The sequence below is a fragment of the Pseudochaenichthys georgianus genome, chromosome 3 (assembly GCF_902827115.2).
Source record: "Pseudochaenichthys georgianus chromosome 3, fPseGeo1.2, whole genome shotgun sequence".
In the NCBI taxonomy this organism is placed as follows: Eukaryota; Metazoa; Chordata; class Actinopteri; order Perciformes; family Channichthyidae; genus Pseudochaenichthys; species Pseudochaenichthys georgianus.
The window spans coordinates 9,305,802-9,325,762 of record NC_047505.1 but is presented as its reverse complement, the minus strand read 5'-3'; the positions used below and the strand labels follow the sequence as shown (position 1 = coordinate 9,325,762).

Sequence of the window (19,961 nt, the reverse complement as noted above, 5' to 3'; positions counted from 1 at the left end):
CTTGAAGTCAGTCCAAGTAAATTTGCTTTTTAATCGCTTCAAGTTTCTTGCCAAAGGAAAAATGTAAAAAGCTTTCTCCAAGGGAATGAGCAGCTTGTTTCCTTCCAGATCCTCCTTTTGAGTATGCTCGAGGCAAAACAAGCCTTGGCGTCTCCCCAAGAACTCTGATGAGATGGCTAATCCGTAGTTTAAATGAAGGTCAAAGAGAACAGGCAGAGTTCACAAGTTCACACATTGCTCATTACCCCGAAAGCTAGTCACAGAAGGCACCGATCTTTTTCTCTCTGTTGCTCCGATACCATAGCCTCTGCAAGACCCTGGATAACTCTCATCTCTCTGATGTGGTGCTTGAAGAATCCAAGTGAAGGTCTGTTCAGCATTGGCCTTGAATTATATTCCCTCCGCTTCATGTCGTGCAGCACTGTAACAAGGACCCACATCTGCCTCCCTTGAACGCCTCACAGACACTAAACAAAAAGTAATTGTTCTCAAATCGGCTACTAAGTACAAAAGAGAAAAACATGCGTGAGGAGGACTGAGTCCCAGTAAGTCTACGGACAGGCTGTGCTGGAGATAACTGGAGCAGTCAGAGAGGGAGGGAGGGAGGGAAAGAAAAGAGTCACTACTGGTGACCTCTTGTCTATAAAAACACACAGGAAAAGAATAAGTTAGGGTCGGAGTGGGGGAGGGGACTAGCGAGGGGAACATGTTGGAATATCATTCTGGAAAAATTGCGGTGAACAAAAAGATAGTGGATCACAAACTGGTGTCCAGCTGTGAGCACATGTACAAAAAGAACCAACATGGCTTTTTAACTTTTGAATTCAATCCCCAGCTGTCTCAATCCATATGTTGGCGGATGATAAGCACTGTAAAGGTGTGTCAGAGATACAGAACTTTAATAAACCCTCCAGACCATTTGACCTGAGGCTGACGCTGCTACCGCATTCCCTCCACAACACAACGGATGTCGTAGGCACATGTGAGCTTAAAATAGGGGTGCAACAACTAATCGACTTAATCGATTAAAATCGATTACCAAATTAGTTGCCAACTAATTCAGTTGTCGATTCGTTGGTGACGTCATCACGTGCGTTTTACGCGCCGTTAAGCAACAACGTTATTGGTACTGGAGACATTTAAAAAATATATGTCATGTATTATTGATACAAAAACATTATATCGCAGTCTTAGTGTGGCCAGCTCGTTTATAATATGTAAAAAGACAAACAAATGCGTCTATGATGTATTTTCGATCAGACGAGATCTCTCTCCCTGGTCTGTGTGGGAGGGGGCGGGGCCGTTTACACACACGCGGCTGCTACATGCAGCAACCCTATGGCAGCAACCAGAGCTATTTAATAGAAGAGTTACGACACCGGAAGTCCAAAAACGGTTATCGTCACGTGGTTCATGTAGACGAGGGATCGTTCCCCGGAAGTTCATGGCGGGCAATGTGAATGCATTGAAAACAGGAGATAGAACTACGATTTTTGGTAATTATTAGTGAATAAAGGTTTTGATTTGCAATATTTATACAACAAATCGATATGTGTATGTATTTACATCAATATGTTTTCAAAAATAAAATCGAATTTGCTAATATTAAGTGATAATATTAGGATTAGTGTGAACAACTAGTTTACATGTTACTAACAGTGCCTTGGTTAAAGAGCCTGTTGCTGTTTATTTATAGCTTTGAATTCTTTCAAACCAATAGTATCTTCTTAAACTTGTATGGTAGTCAGGAGGATCACTTTCTAATGTTTATTGATACATTTAGAGGGAGGGGATCTAAAGTAATGCTTTAAAATTCAGATTGGATTCATTTCTACCATTTTCTTAAATTCATGGTAGTTTCAGTAATCCCATGGTAATTGAGGACACAAGTTATCTAAATGACTAATGTCGTCTTTATGGCTTTCAGAAAGGACAGGAGACCGACAGGATATGATGATGATGATGATGATGATGATGATGTTAAATGTGTTGCTTTAGGAACATCCATTGCAAATACATGGAATTCAATAAACATAGAAGAGCATATCATGCAGTTTGTCGGTGCCTTTTCCTCCGTGTTGTCCTGGTTTGCTGTGCTGCCTCCTAGTCGCCACCATGGTTTGATGTGCTGCCTGGGGATGCTCAAATCGCTCAGAGAAAGGAGTACGAATGTACGGCTTCCCCACTGACACAGAGCGGAGGAAAAAATGGCTGGCTCAAGTCAGCAGGAGCAATTTCACGACCAACAGCAACAAAATATGTGATTTATATACAAACACTGCATTTGCACTTTTTCACAAAACGAAAACCACACCATTGGGAAAGCTTCATGTTTTGTTTAATACAAAAAAACAGGGAAAGGCTTGAAAAACACTGAGAGTTGAGACTCAGGGTGCAGGGTGAGGGTCTCAGGGTGCAGGGTGAGGGTCTCAGTGCAGGTATTCAGGCTCCATTGAACCCCCCTCTGGTTCTTGTGCTGAGAGAGGGAGTAACAGACAGGAGAAAGGGTTATACACACCTATATAGCACACCTATTGCCTTGGGGAGATAACGTGTTTACTTATATAAAACAGTAGTATTAAACGTACCTTGTGTTTTCACTCTCACTTAAGTCCCTCTCCCTTTGCCATCAATCCAGAATCAGCTGAGCTGCAACATTATACAGACAGGTAATAATCAACAGAATCACAAGGACACAATATGGCTCTGCTAAAAACACTCACTCTTACACGCACCAAAGTTATATTTATCTAATATTTAACTCCCTCCACCCCCGCATACAATCCCGTTTAGAAGCCCCTCTTCTCTAATTCAACATGTTGGACGAAATGACAGAGAGAACGGAATTTACAATTAAAAGGCTGTTCAACGTGTGTTGCTAACTTGCTTCGGTATGCTAGCTTAATCTGTTATCTGTAAACGTTCCCTAAATCTACTAATTTAGGGATAATCCACTGACATCCTTTAATACACATGTTCATTTGAATCAGATGTACTGATAATATCCGCAATATACATCTTTAAACTTCTTCTTACCTTTAAAAGTCCGTCACGAACGGTGTATTATGCTGCAACTCCACAGCTCTGCCAGCCTTGGCGCTAACTTCCGGGGAACGATTGAGAGGCTCCACGATCCGCCATTGCTGTAAAAAAGTGGTCCATTGGAGTGAACGGAGATGTCGTAACTCTTCTATTAAATGGCTCTGGCAGCAACACACTGCGGAGGTGGCGGGGAGAACGCGCTCCGAGGTGCGGTTAAACTTTACCCGTCTCGTTGCTCGTTGCCAAAAGTGCAATAAGTGTTTAGCATGTAAGGGCGGTAACACGAGCAATTTGTATAAACATTTAGCAAAAGTGCTCCACATCCAGACGGAGGAATGCACCGGGTTCCACTGTCTTTCTAGCAGCTCTGTAGCCCCGTCCACGAGCAACGTTTCCACGTCAGGTGTTATGTATGCTAGCAGCAACACACGGAGTTAACTACATTATACAAACATGGGGTAATGATTTGAGGTAACTGAATTAGTTAGTTTGTTAAAGTTTCAGCTATTCTGTTTACAGTTCATCACATTATTTATTATTTGCTAAAACACTTGTTTCTTTTGATGTGAAATATTATTTATTTAATTTAAATGAAAAGCAATGATCATTTTGTAAACAATTTATTTAGTTAATTTAATAATATGTATTTTTTAATCAAGTATTCATCTTTATTGTCTTCATTGTTAGTTTCCACATGCCTAAAACAACCTCAAGCTAAATCTAAAAGTTGATGGCTAAATCAGAGCGTTTGAGAAATTGTGCAAGGCATAATAGTCCGAATAGTCGATTAATCGTTTCATTAATCGATAGATTAATCGACTATCAAATTAGTCGTTTGTTGCAGCCCTAGCTTAAAACCAGTCCCTTTTCTGTTCAACAGCTTCTCCACGGACTGCCAACACTCTGATAGGGACGTAGTGTCAGAACACAGCGTCAAGTAGTCACAAATGACTTTCAAGCATTGTTCTTTCTTTCTATCCTACTTGACCAGGACACAAGAGAATACGTGTGCGTGTGGGTCTCCAACAGCAGGTAGTCAAATACATGATATCAGCGACCAGAGGGAGCAACAGCAAGCAGGTAAGTTTAGACTTTCGTGTCCAAGATGTGAGATGCAAAGGGTTTATTGTAATCTGCATAGTTGTCAAACGTAGTTTCTCTCCATGTCTGGTGTTATAGAGGCTGTGATTGTCCCAGTCCTGCCTATCAGGCTGCAGGGAGGGTGAGCTGGTCGTGAATGGAAAAAGAGACGACAGAAATCCACTTCGGAACAAGACAATCGAGAAGAGCACCTATGCTCATTGACAGACAACTAATCACAATAACCAACTCCCACAAGATCCTTGGCGCACACATCTGCAACGACCTCAAGGAACCTAATGTTGCCACCTGTTCAATGCAGAACGCCATACAGAGACTTTATTTATGGACACACAACTCAAAAAACTAAGTCAGACAGTGTTGTCCTGTTCACAGTCATAATCCAGATCTTCTATTCAGTATCAAATACTGTCTGGTATGGAAACACACTTAAGCACACCATAAAAATAATACAGAATTATGACCAAAGCATCAAAGAGCATAGGCTGCAAACTCTCCTGACTAGACTCCTTATCATGAGCATCTCCCACCCCCAGTCTCAACCAGAGCTTCTTCCCCAAAGCCGTGCACTTAGACAAATACACAAAGAGTCAGCCTATTTTAATTGATGCAGAGTTTTGTATGGGATGAACTCGAACAATTCTAGATTGCCTTAATAATAATAATAATAATAATAATAATAATAATGGGTTCCATTTATAAAGCACTTCATATTTGATTTCAAATCCCGAAGTGCTACAAGTAGTGAGCATGAACAGTATAAATAAACATTACACAACACGGTAGAATTAATAAAAAAGCAATACAAAAATAAATAAAAGGGTGATAAAAATGTCTAGGCAAAGGCTCTTTTGAAGAGATGGGGTTTGAGGCCTTTTTTAAAAGCCTCCACGGTCTGTGGTGCTCTCATTTGGTCGGGGAGAGCGTTCCACAGGCTGGGAGCAGCCGAGCAGAGGGCCCGGTCTCCCATAGTACGGAGCTTAGTCCTGGGGGGTTTGAGGAAGTTGGAGTTGCTGGAGCGGGTGGTCCGCAAGGAGGTATGGGGGGTGAGGAGTTCCTTGAGGTAGGGAGGGGCAGTTCCATGGACACACTGGTGGGTGAGGACGGAGACCTTGAATTCGATCCTCAGTTCCACGGGTAGCCAGTGTAGTGCTTTAAGGACGGGGGTGATGTGATCATATTTGCGCACCCTCTTCCAGGTGTTGGAAGACGACATGTTGCTGTTTTCCCATGACCTGGGAATGTCAATGTGCCGTGTGGTTTTCACATGCAAGCAGCATTGTTTTAGATGTAGCCGTCTCTGTGTGAATGCAGACTGAGACCGAGGCCAAAAAAAAAATTAACGCCACTAATTATTTTAACGCGATTAACGCATGTGTATTTTTTTTCCTCGGCCGCCCCGTAGTTCCAGAGCGCATCGAGTTTAAAATACCATCTACAAGCTGATGCTGCTGACAGCCCCGCTCCTGCCGCCCGCTTGTGGCAGACCACACTTCCACGCTCACCGGCAGGCACCGACTGGCCATCGGGAGGACCGGGAGGGTGTGTGTGGCCCGAGCAAGCGAGAGAGAGACCTTACGTGCATTACCGTACCGCAGTGTGAACGCGGCCATTGTTGTTGTTAGCATCTGGTGCTAGCTAGCTGCGCTAACGGATATAAGGAGCTGTTTAAATGAAAACAGAGGAGCGCCCTATAGTATCCACACAACTGCGCCGAGCACTTGACTTTATGCAGGCATCCAGACAGCGGGACATTGTACGAGAAGTCAGCACACTCATGATTGCAGCAACATGATTGCAGCGTCCAGGCAGCTCCCGTTCGAGCATATGCCTTGAGTTGCACATAGCTCCAACGATCACACACACACACACACACACACACACACACACACGCACACACCATTTGTATTGTATGAGAGAGGTTCCATGTTGAATTGAGGCGAATATTTGTAATGTTCAGAGGTTGTTGTTTAATATTCATGAGAATATTTGTCATTGTTCAAATGATAATAAACATTAGCATAAAGCATATTTGTCCACTCATATGTTGATAAGAGTATTAAAAACTTGAAAAATATTCCTCTAAGGAACATTTAGAACAGATAAAAAATGTGCGATTAATTTGCGATTAATCGCGATTAACTATGGACAATCATGCGATTAATCGCGATTAAATATTTTTAATCGACTGACAGCCCTAGTGGGAACATTTCAGGGAAATGTTCGCCATGGCCTTTAAAGTGACTTGCATTTATTATGAATGAACACATCTGTCTGCTTCTTCCATTCACACCGCATAGGATGACAAACTGTGTCCGTACGGATTCCGCTCACTTAACTGGATGAGCTGCTTTATCTCTCTGGGACAAATACTCACAGATGACACAGTGCAGACGGGAGGTAGGTGGGTGTCCATGCAATGCACATTTGGGGGTTTTGAGAGGAGGTCTGCTCGGCCAAACTCGCAAAAAAAGCATCAATTGACTACCTGTATCCAACTGACGCACTGCTGACTGTATGGTGCCCTGCCATTGTTGCATGTGTGTGTCTATCTCGTTCTCACCAAGACACACACATGTTCCAAAATGAAAGTAACTCTGGAATATATTTGTATGACTCGCTTATAGATAACATTAAATCAATACATTTCATTTCACTTTGAGTTAATTTAGTAAAAAACGAAACACATGTCCCCGTACTCTTCATGAGGGAAACAGTCGGAAACTGCAATCTCTCGAGTATAACATTTCAATCGGCTGCATCAAGTTTCAACAGGAGGCACAGATTGTATAGAGGGGCAAATTAAATATAATACTAAAGAATTTACACAATTTGTACATGTGTCTTATTTGCAGCAACAACTCGCCTTATGCCGTGCCGTGAATATTATTTATTTTGTCTATGAGGACGAAATAGACTCTTTAACACGGTAAGAGTCAAATGATTTACTTTGACTCGACTCATCCATCCACCAAATGACTGTAACTGCACTGCTAAATTAGGCAAAAAGAGTTCATTCACATACTGCCCCAGCTATGACAGCGTGATCTGTTCTGCCATGCGAACCGGACCAAAGTCTGCTAAGTATATCTCAGTCTGAACCAGTGAGGCATTGGACAGGGGTTTAGAAATGACATCATATCTGGCAGGTCACAATGTCCTGTTGGCCGTACAACACTGAACAGCCTGTAAAAAGGTCCGCTGCTGCTTCATGACTTCATGCGGTTCATTTAACGGGCTCCATTTTCAATCTGTTGCTTCAGAGGCTAAAACAATCCAACCATTCCAGGATGAGATGTTTATGACGTGTTTTTAACGAGAGGGAATGTGTCTGATTGGCACTTCTGTTCTTGATACAAAAAATACGGTGTTGGAGCTTTTAAATGTTTTAAATCGAGAGGCATTTTCCATCTGTGATGAGCTTGATAAATCTTACGCATGGATGTCAAATCCTTAGATAACCTCAATATAAAAGTGTCAGGTAAATCAATCTGCTGCTTCTCTACAAGTGCCTCATAAAAGACATAAACGGGTCCATGTGGTTTCAACATTCCCAGAGCTTCTTCTCTGGCTGGCAACAGCTCAGTGGCTATAGCTGAGATTTACAGCTAGTAGGTTTATGGTTTTACCAAATCACTGAGACATCTACGTACAGGGTCAGTGGGAAAAGGGCTTGGGAACAAGTCGTCGCATAATCAGTTCCCAATATTCCATACAGCGGCTTGTGAAACACTATCCACGATTAGAAATACCCGGATTGCTAGTGTCCTCTTGTGAATTCTGAATCATAAAGATTATTGTGCCGAACTCGAGTGCTTTGTCCTTCAGCTCTTTTGACAAGTAAAAACACAGCCATAAACCTGGATCCACGAACTGGAATGTTACCAGTATTGAATTTCTCTCTAGGCTACAGCTCAGCAAGGTAGAAAATAAACACAATTAAACAGACAAAAAAAATAATGTTTGACTATCTTGTCGATTTTCTTACTTTCTTATCTGGTTGTTAAATTATTTTGTTGTGCTTTATTGACGATTATGTTTGGACTAAGTACCTTATATGTACATTGGTATGTTATTGTTTGGTGCATATGTGTAAAGAAAATAGAGCTACATTTCACAGCCCCACCTAGTGTCAGCAGAAAGTATTAAAATAATAATTACAAAGAAATGCAAAAGAATGCAAAACAAATACATCTTCAAATATATTTTACGACCATGTTTAATCATCTGATTCGTCTGTACATCAAGGTTCGAGGTTTTTTATTGTCAAACTAACATAGCTACAGAGTAATTATGTCGTTGAAAATCTTAGGTCACAGGCTTCTCCAACAATGCAACATTGCTGTTTTAGTCTGTGTTCTTCTAATCAAACTCTACAGCAGGGGTCGATCGCGGGGAGATTCCCAGTCGATCGTGAGATGTGTCTAAAAATAGAACAACAATATTCTGTTTTATCGTTAATGTCCAATAACATAATCTTCCTGTGCCAGAATAACGCACTTGAACACATCAAAGCTTTATGATTGGCCGGCATGACCCCATGTGTCGGGGCGTGGCTGGTGGGCAATGGGCACTAGTTCGCTGACGTTGTCCAATTATGGCAGAAGCAAAAAAGCCCAAAATATATAACTTTCACTCTGAGTGGGAGGATGATTATTTTTGTATCTATTCCAATTCAAAGTCCATCTGTCTCGTCTGCAATGCGAGCGTGGCTTTATCGAAGAAGGGTAATTTAGGAGCGGCATTTCAAAACAGTGCACAAATGCTACGAGACGGAATTCCCTCCTAATTTGCCCTACGCTCCCAAAAGGGGAGGGGCCTGAAAGGTCAGCTAAATGCACAGCAGTCCATTTTCACCAGGCCCAACAACAAGAGCAAGGCTGCTACCATAGCATCTTAACGGGTCAGTCACGTTCTTGAGAAACACATGAAGTCTTTCAAAGACGGCGAAGTTGTGAAAGAAGCGTTCCTGGAGGCTGCCGATGCGTAATAAAAATAACAGTAGCATTTCAACAGGTTTTTGATATGATAAAAACTCAAGTTAGATACCGTTATTAATCAGCTGTAAGTTTTAGTTTGTTTGAACTTATTCATTATAATTATTGTACAAAATGGTATAAGAATGCAAACATTAACATCTGTTCTGTTTAAATTGATTATAGTCTCAATTCAGGTTAAGAAACTAGTGTTGGAAGTGAGGTGTGAATAAACTCCAACTCTGTATCAACAACACTGTTGTGTAACTTCAGTTAAATACTTGTATGTGTGTAGATTAGAAAGAGGTGAGATAAAGGACCTGCAGTATTTTATTTCATCGTACAAAGGTCAGTTTTATACAAGTAGAAGTGTGTATTTACCTGGCAGTCGGCTGTCAGTAATGGCTACGCCTCTCTATTTGGAGCTCTCGGTTCAAAAAAGGTTGGGCACCCCTGCTCTATAGTGTGTGCCTATTGAACTTATTGAACTGTGTTCATTAATTGAAGCATCAGACTAAAAAAGCTTTTGAAAATAATATTATATTTTGATTTAGGTCAAAATATAATATTTGTAAACCTGAAGAGTCAGTGCCTCAGCAGCCATGAACCTCACTGCACGTCACTGCAGGAGCTTATATATAGACATCTACGTGTTTTGTGCCCCACCACTTTTGTACATATAAAAACGCCACAGGCTGCATTACATGTCGATTTAAGTGGTGCTCATAAAATGTGTGCTCCTAAAATGTTCAGTAGGAATCCCCATGCCCGGGTTTTTCCTACAGGATAAAAAGTGGAGCCCTGCTGATAGCAGCACATGACAGTTTCATTGGCTGAGCTTTAACAGCTGCCTGCACTGTGGCTGCTACACGGGCCATTTCTTTACAGCAGACATTTGACTTGTAAAAGGGAAAGCTCTGATGTAACTAATATCTTTAACGTTCAGGCATGGTCAGCAACCCTTATCAACATGGTCAAACAATCATTGGATATACAATGAAAAGAGCTCCAACCCCCTTACATTACCTTGATAGTTGTCTATTTTAAGTGTGTCATGTCTCCATGCTTTAATGTGCTGCAGCACCTCGTTTCACCCTCTGTCTGAAACCAGAGCCCAATCTGCTCTGATTGGTTAGCTGGCCGGATCTGTTGTGATTGGTCAACCGCTTATGGCGCTTTTCCACTGCAGCACGTAGCACGGTTTAAGCGTACCGGGCCACACCAGGCCCGCTTTTTTTTGCTTTTCCACTAGGGGTAGTTCTGCGGCTGCGCCATGACACAGACAGTCTGTGGTTTGTACTTGTTTAACATGTGTCTGGCTTCTGAACAGATATGAGGAGCTGTGAGCTCCGAGTGCTAACAGCTAACGGCTGTGTTTGGGTTTTGTGGTTCGCATTGAAGATGACGTCACGGCTCCGCCTACACTGCGTTACTATAGTTACTGCCCCAGTACTAAACTGTAATGGAAACGCAGCATAAAGTGAGCCTGGCCTAACAAGGCCTAACTATACCGTACTAAGCCGTGCTAGGTCCTGCAGTGGAAAAGCGCCATTAGATATGTCCTGGCCCTTAGCCTATCACATACCTCTGGAGGGAACACAGGGATGTTAGCCTTTGCAGACCACTTACATGCACAAAACCTGCACTACAGGAAAGGGGAAACCCCCAAAAAGCATAATAGAGCCTCGATAAACTCTATTGGGTTTCTGATGTCTTTCTGACAACACCTTCTGGATTTTTTAAGGGTGCAAGTCAGGGGGTCTCGGACACTAAACACTACATCTTCATAAGCCCAAGTCCCTCAAAAACAAACGTCTGGCTTCTGAGGACATGTGGTCACACTGTCCATGGTACATTGCTCTGAGAGAGTGCCAGGTTTGTAAGTTAGAAAGGAAATGTACTGAACCTGAGAATATTAAGGCATTTTATGATTGTTTCTTTATATTAAACATTTTAAATTGATAACTACACTTGCTTAATATCTACATGTTTTAATAGAACACACTCAACTCAACTTTGGTTTACTTAAATGTTTGTTGTTTTACATTGTTTGCATTGGCATCACATTCTTTTATTTCAGATAGCTCAAGCTTGAGAGTTTTTCTTCGAGAGCAAATTGCGTGCTTGGCATTAGGGCTGCAACAAACGACTAATTTGATAATCGATTAATCTATCGATTAATGAAACGATTAATCGACTATTCGGACTATTACTGTATGCCTTGCACAATTTCTCAAACGCTCTTATTTAGCCATCAACTTTTAGATTTAGCTTGAGGTTGTTTTAGGCATGTGGAAACTAGCAATGAAGACAATAAAGATGAATACTTGATTCCAAAATACATATATTATTGAAATAACTTAAATTGTGAACAAAACTAACATTGCTTTTTATTCAAATTAAATAAATAATATTTCACATCAAAAGAAACAACAGTGTTTTAACAAATCGTATTAAATAATCTGATGACAGAACTGTAAACAGAATAGCTGAAACTTTAACAAACTAAATAATAATAATAATATATAATATTTTTATAGCGCCTTTCAGGAAACCCAAGGTCGCTTTACAAGTCGGGTAGGGGGGGGGAGTAGGGGAAAAAAGGCAGACCGGTTAAGGGGGTGGGGGGGGAGTAGCGGACAAATAAACCTATTAAACTAACTATACAGTGGGGAAAGCCTTGGTAAAAAGGTGCGTTTTGAGGGCTTTTTTGAAAATGTCCAGGGTTGGGGCGCTGCGGATTTCGGGGGGGAGAGAGTTCCAGAGGGTGGGGGATGCCACACTGAAGGCTCCGTCACCAAAAGTCCACAAATAACTCTGTTACCTCTAATCATTATGTTTGTATAATGTAGTTAGCTCCGTGTGTTGCTGCTAGCATACATAACACCTGACGTGGAAACGTTACTCGTGGACGGGGCTACAGAGCTACTAGAAAGACAGTCGAACCCGGTGCATTCCTCCGTCTGGATGTGGAGCACTTTTGCTAAATGTTTAGACAAATAGCTCGTGTTACCGCCCTTACATGCTAAACTCTTATTCCACTTTTGGTAACGAGCATTCTCCACATCGAGACGGGTAAAGTTTAACCACCTCGGAGCGCGTTCTCTCCGCCATCTCCCACGTGTGTGTGTGTGTGTGTGTGTGTGTGTGTGTGTGTGTGTGTGTGTTGCTGCATGTTGCAGCTGCCCGTGTGTAAACTGCCCCGCCCCCTCGCAAGCAGGCGGGGGAGAGAAAGACCGAAAATACATCATAGACGCATTTGTTTGTCTTTTTGCATATTAGAAACGAGTTGGCGACACTAAGACTGCGATATAATGTCTTTGTAGCAATAATACATGACATATATTTTTTAAATGTCTCCAGTACCGATACAAAGACCAATAAAGTTAGAGCTTAACGGGGCGTAAAACACACGTGATGACGTCACCAACGAATCGACGACTGAATTAGTTGGCAACTAATTTGGTAATCGATTTTAATCGATTAAGTCGATTAGTTGTTGCACCCCTACTTGGCATAAGACAACAGTTCAAATGACTTTTAAAACTTGGAGATCTACGTCTCCGTGTGCCTTTATCTCACATCTAAGCTTCTGTTTTGAGCCAATTGTCTCTAATGTTTGGTTTTCATTAACTGGTATATGTCTTTCATGGTTTAACTTTATTTACATTTTTGTTTTTTTCTTATCATTTACACACTCAAGATTTCGAACAGTACTTGTTATGATACTTTTGGTGTATTCAAATATGTTCTCAAATGTGAATATTTTGATTCAACATGCAAAACAAATATGTGTTTTTGCCTGAGTTTTTATCCTGTGAGTATTTCATTTTAAGATCCTCTGATAAACTGATAAACAGTGGACTTAGTTCTTCATTTACACTGGCGTTTTTTAATGCTAAGAAATAAGAATATTTAGATTAAACTGACTGCATAAATAAAGTGGAATCAATAAACTGAATAATGGAACTGAGCAGCAGCAACAAAAGGAAATGCGTTTCAGAACAGTGTTACCTTTATGTTGGAGAACCACAGGTCGTTCTCGTGCAGCGTGGCCATGTAGATGCAGCACAGCAGGCCCAGACCCACAGACACAGACCAGCCCACCGATGTCCAGATGATCACCCCCCATGACCAATCACCTGCAGGAGCAGTGACAGGTCAGCGCTTCAATTACCCCTTTTTGCATGAAAGAATACTTAAACAATCAATCGATAGTTATTTTTTGTCACAAGTAAAAATATATTACATTAGCTTTATACAATTCAGAAGAAGTTTAAAAATAATAGCCTAAATGTGTGTGATTGGTTGAAGAGATATGGCTCAAATATACAGCTTAACCTGAACAGCTGTAGAGCCGGAATTTCACCATGTTTTCCCCATTTCCCCAGAGACCCAGAAACAAATACATTGATTTGGTGTAAATTGAATTTGTGTCAAACAGCAAGGCTCTCATGGCTCAATTTCTAAATGTCTCTCAAATCAAATGCCACAATCGTGATCCCATAGTCATCTGGGAATTGAGCAATACTAAGTAAGAAACCTGGAAGGCGAGATAACGGAGTAACTTTTTGCAGGCTTTGTCAAAGGAGAAGGCCCATTTTCTCAGACTTTCAACCCTGTGGACTATTAGATTTTGGTTGCAGCTCTAATTTGTAAAACGTGTTGTTTGACTGCATCAGAAATGAATCGTGTTAGTACCTAAAATAAATATGGGGATAACGCTGTTCAAATATGGGGATGACGTCACACTGTTTCCCAGAAGGCTATTAAAAGTGTTGCCCTTGGGAGTATAAATGAATAGTGACAGAAAGAGTGAAGCACGTTGGTGATGGCTGCAGCAAGTCAAGGTTACTCTTACTATGATATAAATGGCATTTCAATCATTTTAATGGGAATGCGGTGAAATGCAGGAAAAACGTTAGTTAATTATGCTTGATGTTTTTCAACAGATGCAACCCAAGCACAATAAAGTGTGGGGTAGCCAGCAGCAGAGTGAGTTGCATTTCATCCCAACCTGACCATGAACCTCACCTCCCATTGGCTCACTCACCGTGTAATATCTTCTCTGGATGATGATCGGAGCAACAGTTGGACTGCTGGGACTGAAACTCTGCACCGAGAGGGGGCTCCTTCCCCCTGCTCCCCTTCCTCAGACGCAGGGCGGTCATGATGAACAACTGCAAGCAGACAAGAGGGGGGAGTGTGTGTGTGTGTACACGCGCAGATATGATGAAAGCATGGACAGATACACACAGGCGCGTGCACTCAACACGAACAGCACGTGCAATGTGAGCCAAAGCAAACACCGAGCACTGTTTAGGTTTCCTTTTCCATTCAGACTGGTACCCGGGGTGGACAGGCCTGCTTACAGCGGCATGTCCTGCTCACGCCGCGGCCAGAATAACGTGAAACATCAGGTCCCATCTATCGACACCGACAGTTAACCGGCAAACTACCGGAATTAAGCTCTGGTAGCCTAAGCTAAAGCAAATGTTCACTAATGAGGCACAAGTAGGTAGTGTAAAACATAAATAAACTACGAGAAGGTTTAGACTCCTATTGTGAAGCATACTTCTAAAGCCTTGCGTAATTGTGTATTTTGCATAACGGCGCGCGCCCCGCTATGGACGCCAGCTTCTGTTTGACAGCAACAAAGACGGATAGGATGTGTGCCCTCGGTACATTTATAAGCCTCACCCTCCTGTACAGCGGCGGCAGGTAGGATGGTCCGGCAGCTCTCCTCTACCTCCCTCTCCCCCCCCTCCCTGTTTCACTGTATCTCTGTATCTCCCTCACTCTCTCATCTTCCTCTCCTCTTTTCCTCCCTCCCGTTAGAATTCATCGGTCAGCTTCATAACGCACCGGGGTTTAAGTACGCGACAATACCGGAACACAACAGAGCCTTCCTTCAAAATAAAAGCTATCACTTTTTTTTATAGGGATGAATTTTAAGTAATACCTCATCAACTCCTGATCAACAACAAAAAGCCCACGTTTTATCCAGTTTGTACACAACGATGGAGAAACTTAACAAGCAGCAGTGGTCCACTGAAAAGACCAGCTACCTACTGGGAATCTGGTCTTCCGAAGAGTTACAGAGGAAGCTGGAGCACAATCGGCCATTGTTGTTGTTGTTGTTGTTGTTGTTGTTGTTGTTGTTGTTGTCGGTGTGAGCTGTCACGCAAACGGTTACGTCATGACGCAAACGATGACGCAATGACGCAGCACCAGTCGGACTCTGGGCGGTGTGAAAAGAGCCGGAGCTAAACCGAAGAACCGGTTCTGAACCTGAAAAGCTCTAGCACGGAGCTTGAACCGGAGTTGTGTTGCAAACGTCTCTGGCCAGGATTTATAAAGTAGAATGGATGGGTAAGGAGTGGAGTTTTACTTAGCTAGAACATTTGGTAATTTTATTTTTGTTTGTATATTTTGTTTATTGTTCAAAAGCACAATTGGGCAGATATATGATTGTGTTGTTTTGGCAAATGAGTCACTGTATTTATTTCAGTTTGTTGTTGAAGTAATAAATCATTTTCCTAAACTTATATTAAAGGTCCCCTATTATAACATGTCTCTAAAGTGTTTGGCTGGAAATACCAAACAGATCATGACATGCATTGTAGCATCCCATAAACCCATGGGCCGTCCCTCCCTACAGGCCGATTATGCAGGCTGGGGCTTCACATTGCGCAGGGGGCCTCGCGCAGGGGGCCTCGCGCAGGGGGCCTCGGCTTATGAGCTTGGCTTGTGCGCAGTTCTCAGCGCAGTTTCTCCGCGCACCCCCCCCCCAGTTTACAGCCTAAAAGACATGGATCATTTTTTCCCCTTTTATTCATTTTTATGTCAATTTGCACATTTCATGGTGATGCTCAGCCTCTCCCCTTAACTCCTAACAGTCATCATCATGTCAACCACAACACAGAGAAATACTGATATAAATGTGTGTGTAGTTGTTGATACATTGCTGACAGAGGGAAATTTGAATACAGATTTAAGAAATATCAATTTTTGTCTCTCTTGGAGAAATTAAATCGCAACATCCAATAGAAAAGTTCAAAACACAAATACACAACCGAAAATAATACATGTAATACTATAATATAAAGAGATGGACGAATTAATTTCAATAAACATGTGAAAACTAAATCATACAGGTTTTAAGGGGTTTATTTGTGTGAAGACGGCAGCAGCCAGTAAGTAAAGGACGTCGTCTCTTGTCAGTGGCAGATTACGTCACTTCTGCCTAAAACCCAGGAGGTATAGAGAGGCGAAGTCACGCCCATCTACTTCCGGCCCATGGGACCGCGGAAGCGAAAAATGTACATTGAATTCAATGGAGAGAGAAAACGTATCTTTTGATCCTGTTTGAATTGTGCCACGAACTACACATATGATGTTTGTCAATCTTAAACAATAAGTTCCATGTCAAAAAAGTCACATTTTGTCATAAAACTGTTGAAATATAAGACTATGAAAAATACGCGACTACAAAGACTACAAATCCCAAATCCCATTCTGGCTCGCGTAAGTGATGTCACAGGCGATAATGCTCCAAGTGGTTGTGACTCGTAATTAAAGCGAAGAAGAAGAAGATCTCATAACTGATTTATTCCCTCCAATAAATAAGAGATTGCTAAAAATAAATTCACTTTTACAAGATGCCTGTGAGCGTTGTACCAGGTTGTAATCACATAAGTGATCATACCACTTGCTCGTTCTATCGATTCCCGTCTGATGAAAGGACCAGGAGTCGCCGGATCAGACATATCAGGTAATGCACATGTTGTGCATGGAACACAGTCAAGTTAGCTACCTAGCTAGTAGCGACGAGTAGCGAGCACGTTAGTTAGCATTACATTACTTTAGTAATGGTAGCCTTACCATGAAATTATTATTTTATTACATGAAGTAAACTAAAGCAAACAGATATTGTTCTAAACTGTATTAAAGTAAACAGGTATTATCTTGAACTGTATTGAAGTGAACATGTATTATTTGGGACTATTTTAAAGTAATCCTATATATATAAACCTTCTTACATACACTTTCCCAGACACCCTGACACACACACACACTACACTCCCTGACCAAGATATCAACACACACACACATACACTTTCCCAGACACCCTGACACACACAATACACTCCCTGACCAACACACACACACACACACGTCCTTTTCAAGGTTCTTTTTGGGGCCAATATAATCTCAAGTACTGATAGCTTTGTATGACATTCTTCTGGACGTGTTTCATTGTGATGACAGTAAGGGTGAGTCAATCTGTTTGTTGGAAAGACAGTAGTTGAGTGATTACTGAGAGAAAATTATTAGAAGAGATAATTATTCAAAGTGTTGTTACTTTAAAGTGTTGTTACTGACCTTTTTCTCTTTTATTTCCTTTCCCTCACCTGTAACTGCTGAGACCCTGAGGAACATGCACACTGACCTGCCCTGGCAACCTGATTTCCACTGTACGTAATAGTATTTGGTTATGGTATATTATTTATATACATCAAAGGCACAATGCACCCCCCAGAGACACACATGTATTGAGTGTGATATTTTGCATAGGTCAAGTGAAATCATCTTTACACACTAGAAAACTGTAGGAGCGGCAACTTGTTTTGAAATTGAATTTTTAATATCCGATAATAAAGTTGTTCTGTTTTCTTTATTCTTCTCTCTTCCCAGCTCCATCCATCACCATTCTCTGTTCCTGCAGGTCCTGCTTGCTAATCAATGCTTTATTTTTTTACACAATTACAAATAAAGTCAATGTATTGTATAACATGAAATTGTGCTTCATTCGGAGTCAATAATAATTTCATTCTGCCTTCAACTGCACAATGACTGTGGACTGCACCGACATCCATGTAGCTGCCCCCCAGTAAGATGAACCAAGCAAAGAGGGTCGCCATCATGCCTAAGGACATCCAGCTGGCCCGCTGCATCCGTGAGAGAGGGCTTAAACTGACCTGAGACCAGCACACCCAAACACAACGGCTCTTTTAAGAGCCACCTACAGTTTCAAAGAGTTGCAATCCTACGTTATTATAATGATTAAACTGGTTCTTGTATCACTTAGTTTACTGAACCGTGATGAATGAAAGAAATGAGTGAGGTAGTGGTTTACTGAAGTTACAAAGACATTAATATATGAGTAACAGGTCAGTGTAAACACAAGATTCTGTCAATTATGGATCATTCAAACTATATACAAATAATATGTAATAACGTTCTAAAATAAGTATTCGGTATATTCCTTGATAGCTTTTGGAGAAGGTTGTTTTTAAGTTTACTAAAATCTATCGTTTCAACTGTTTCACTTTATAAAAAGGAACAGGTGAGTAGAGCATTATTGAGTTTCTTATTCTGTCAGTAAATTATCCAGATGAAATGTTTATCATTATTTTAGTCAACCCTAAACAAATTGATTGTACCTTTTTAATAATGACCTTACATGGTCGCCAAAGTTAAATTAACTTCAGAAAATCAAATCAATTAATTTCTCCAACAGTCAACTATTTTTATAAAGAATATATATATTTTTCAAAGTCAACTTTATTGTCAATCTTACTCAGTTTGTGTTTATAGACAGAGAGATCAAAAAGACTTTTAAATCAAATAAAATTATACAATTTACAGATATGTATACAAATATATATATATATATATATATCCTATATACACCATCATGTATAATGATGGTGGACACTTCACTGTCTGGATGGCAGCTTGCTGGTCTCTGCTCAGTCGCATTGAGGCAAGCATTGCCTCAAGCCCCCGACCCCCATGCCCCTTCACCAGCTCCGGCACGGTGACAATGGCCTGATGTTGAGGCCGCGGCTCTGGCTCAGGTGACAAAAGCCATGCCATGCCACACTGTGCGCCCCTCAGTGCAGACCTGAACCAGTCTACATCCTGAGTGGCGATGTCTCTGGCCAGTGGGTTGTATGTCTCCTCTCACTGTTGGTAAAGTTGAGACACCGGCTGGACTACTTTGGAAGTGCCAGGCTTCCTCCACTGGCACTCAACATCTGTGGAGCTGATCTGCCACATGGCACATATTGCCAATGCTGCAGCGTGGCTGCATTTGTACATCCCCCGTGCACAATCACAGACAGCGCTCTGCATCGCGCCATCGTCTCCCATGCAGATCTGTACAAATAAAGTAAGTACCATGTGTGTTAGCATGCTATAATAGATTGAATGAGCAATAATACAAGGATGGTCCGGATCTGGGGGTGGGAGGGGTGTTTTTTCCATAGTTTTGTCCTCTTGTCTGATTGTTGTTATTGTTTGTTTTTTCTGTATTTTTTGTAATTTGTGTTGTACTGGTTGTGATTGTACATTGTATTTTTCTAAATGTGTATGAATATATTTTTGAAAAACATTTGATCAACAATAAAAAAGGACTTGGTCAGGATCTAGACTCAGTGTGTAGTTAATTAATTAATCAATGCGCTCTACATTAGGAAAACACATACCAGTGTACCAGAGGGAGTCACACACAGCTGTGCCTAGATAACCAAACAAATTGACAAGATAACCAAAACCCTTGAATCTACACACAGCAAATAAACTCAAATGACACAACGAGATGTAAAAGGAGATCACACATACAGTAGAGTCGATATAAAACTGGCCGCTTCAATCTGAAGAGCAACTAAAACAAAACACGGGAGTTTACCTTGTTCTTGTGAACACTAATGTTATCCACACAGCATACACAGAAGTTCTTAAGGAGAAAACTAGTTCCTGAAACAAAACACGTTAGTGTACCTTGTTAGCTAATGTTAGCTAGCCTAGCTGACATTAACGTTACACATTGCACTC

At 41.3% G+C, this 19,961-nt stretch overlaps 1 protein-coding gene across 3 annotated transcripts in view; it reads right to left on the bottom strand.

Moving 5' to 3' along the window:
* dpy19l3 (dpy-19 like C-mannosyltransferase 3) overlaps positions 1–14,937 on the bottom strand; it is a 104,637-nt gene extending 89,700 nt beyond the window's left edge. For all 3 annotated transcript variants that reach the window (XM_034103542.2, XM_034103556.2, XM_034103552.2), the window contains exons 1-3: positions 14,820–14,937; positions 14,173–14,299; positions 13,134–13,261 (exon numbers count right to left, since the gene is read on the bottom strand). In XM_034103542.2, coding sequence (XP_033959433.1) covers positions 13,134–13,261; positions 14,173–14,290 — 246 coding nt within the window. In that variant the 5' untranslated portion in view covers positions 14,291–14,299; positions 14,820–14,937. The remainder of the gene's footprint in view (positions 1–13,133; positions 13,262–14,172; positions 14,300–14,819) is intronic.
* Between the last annotated feature and the right edge of the window lie 5,024 nt (positions 14,938–19,961).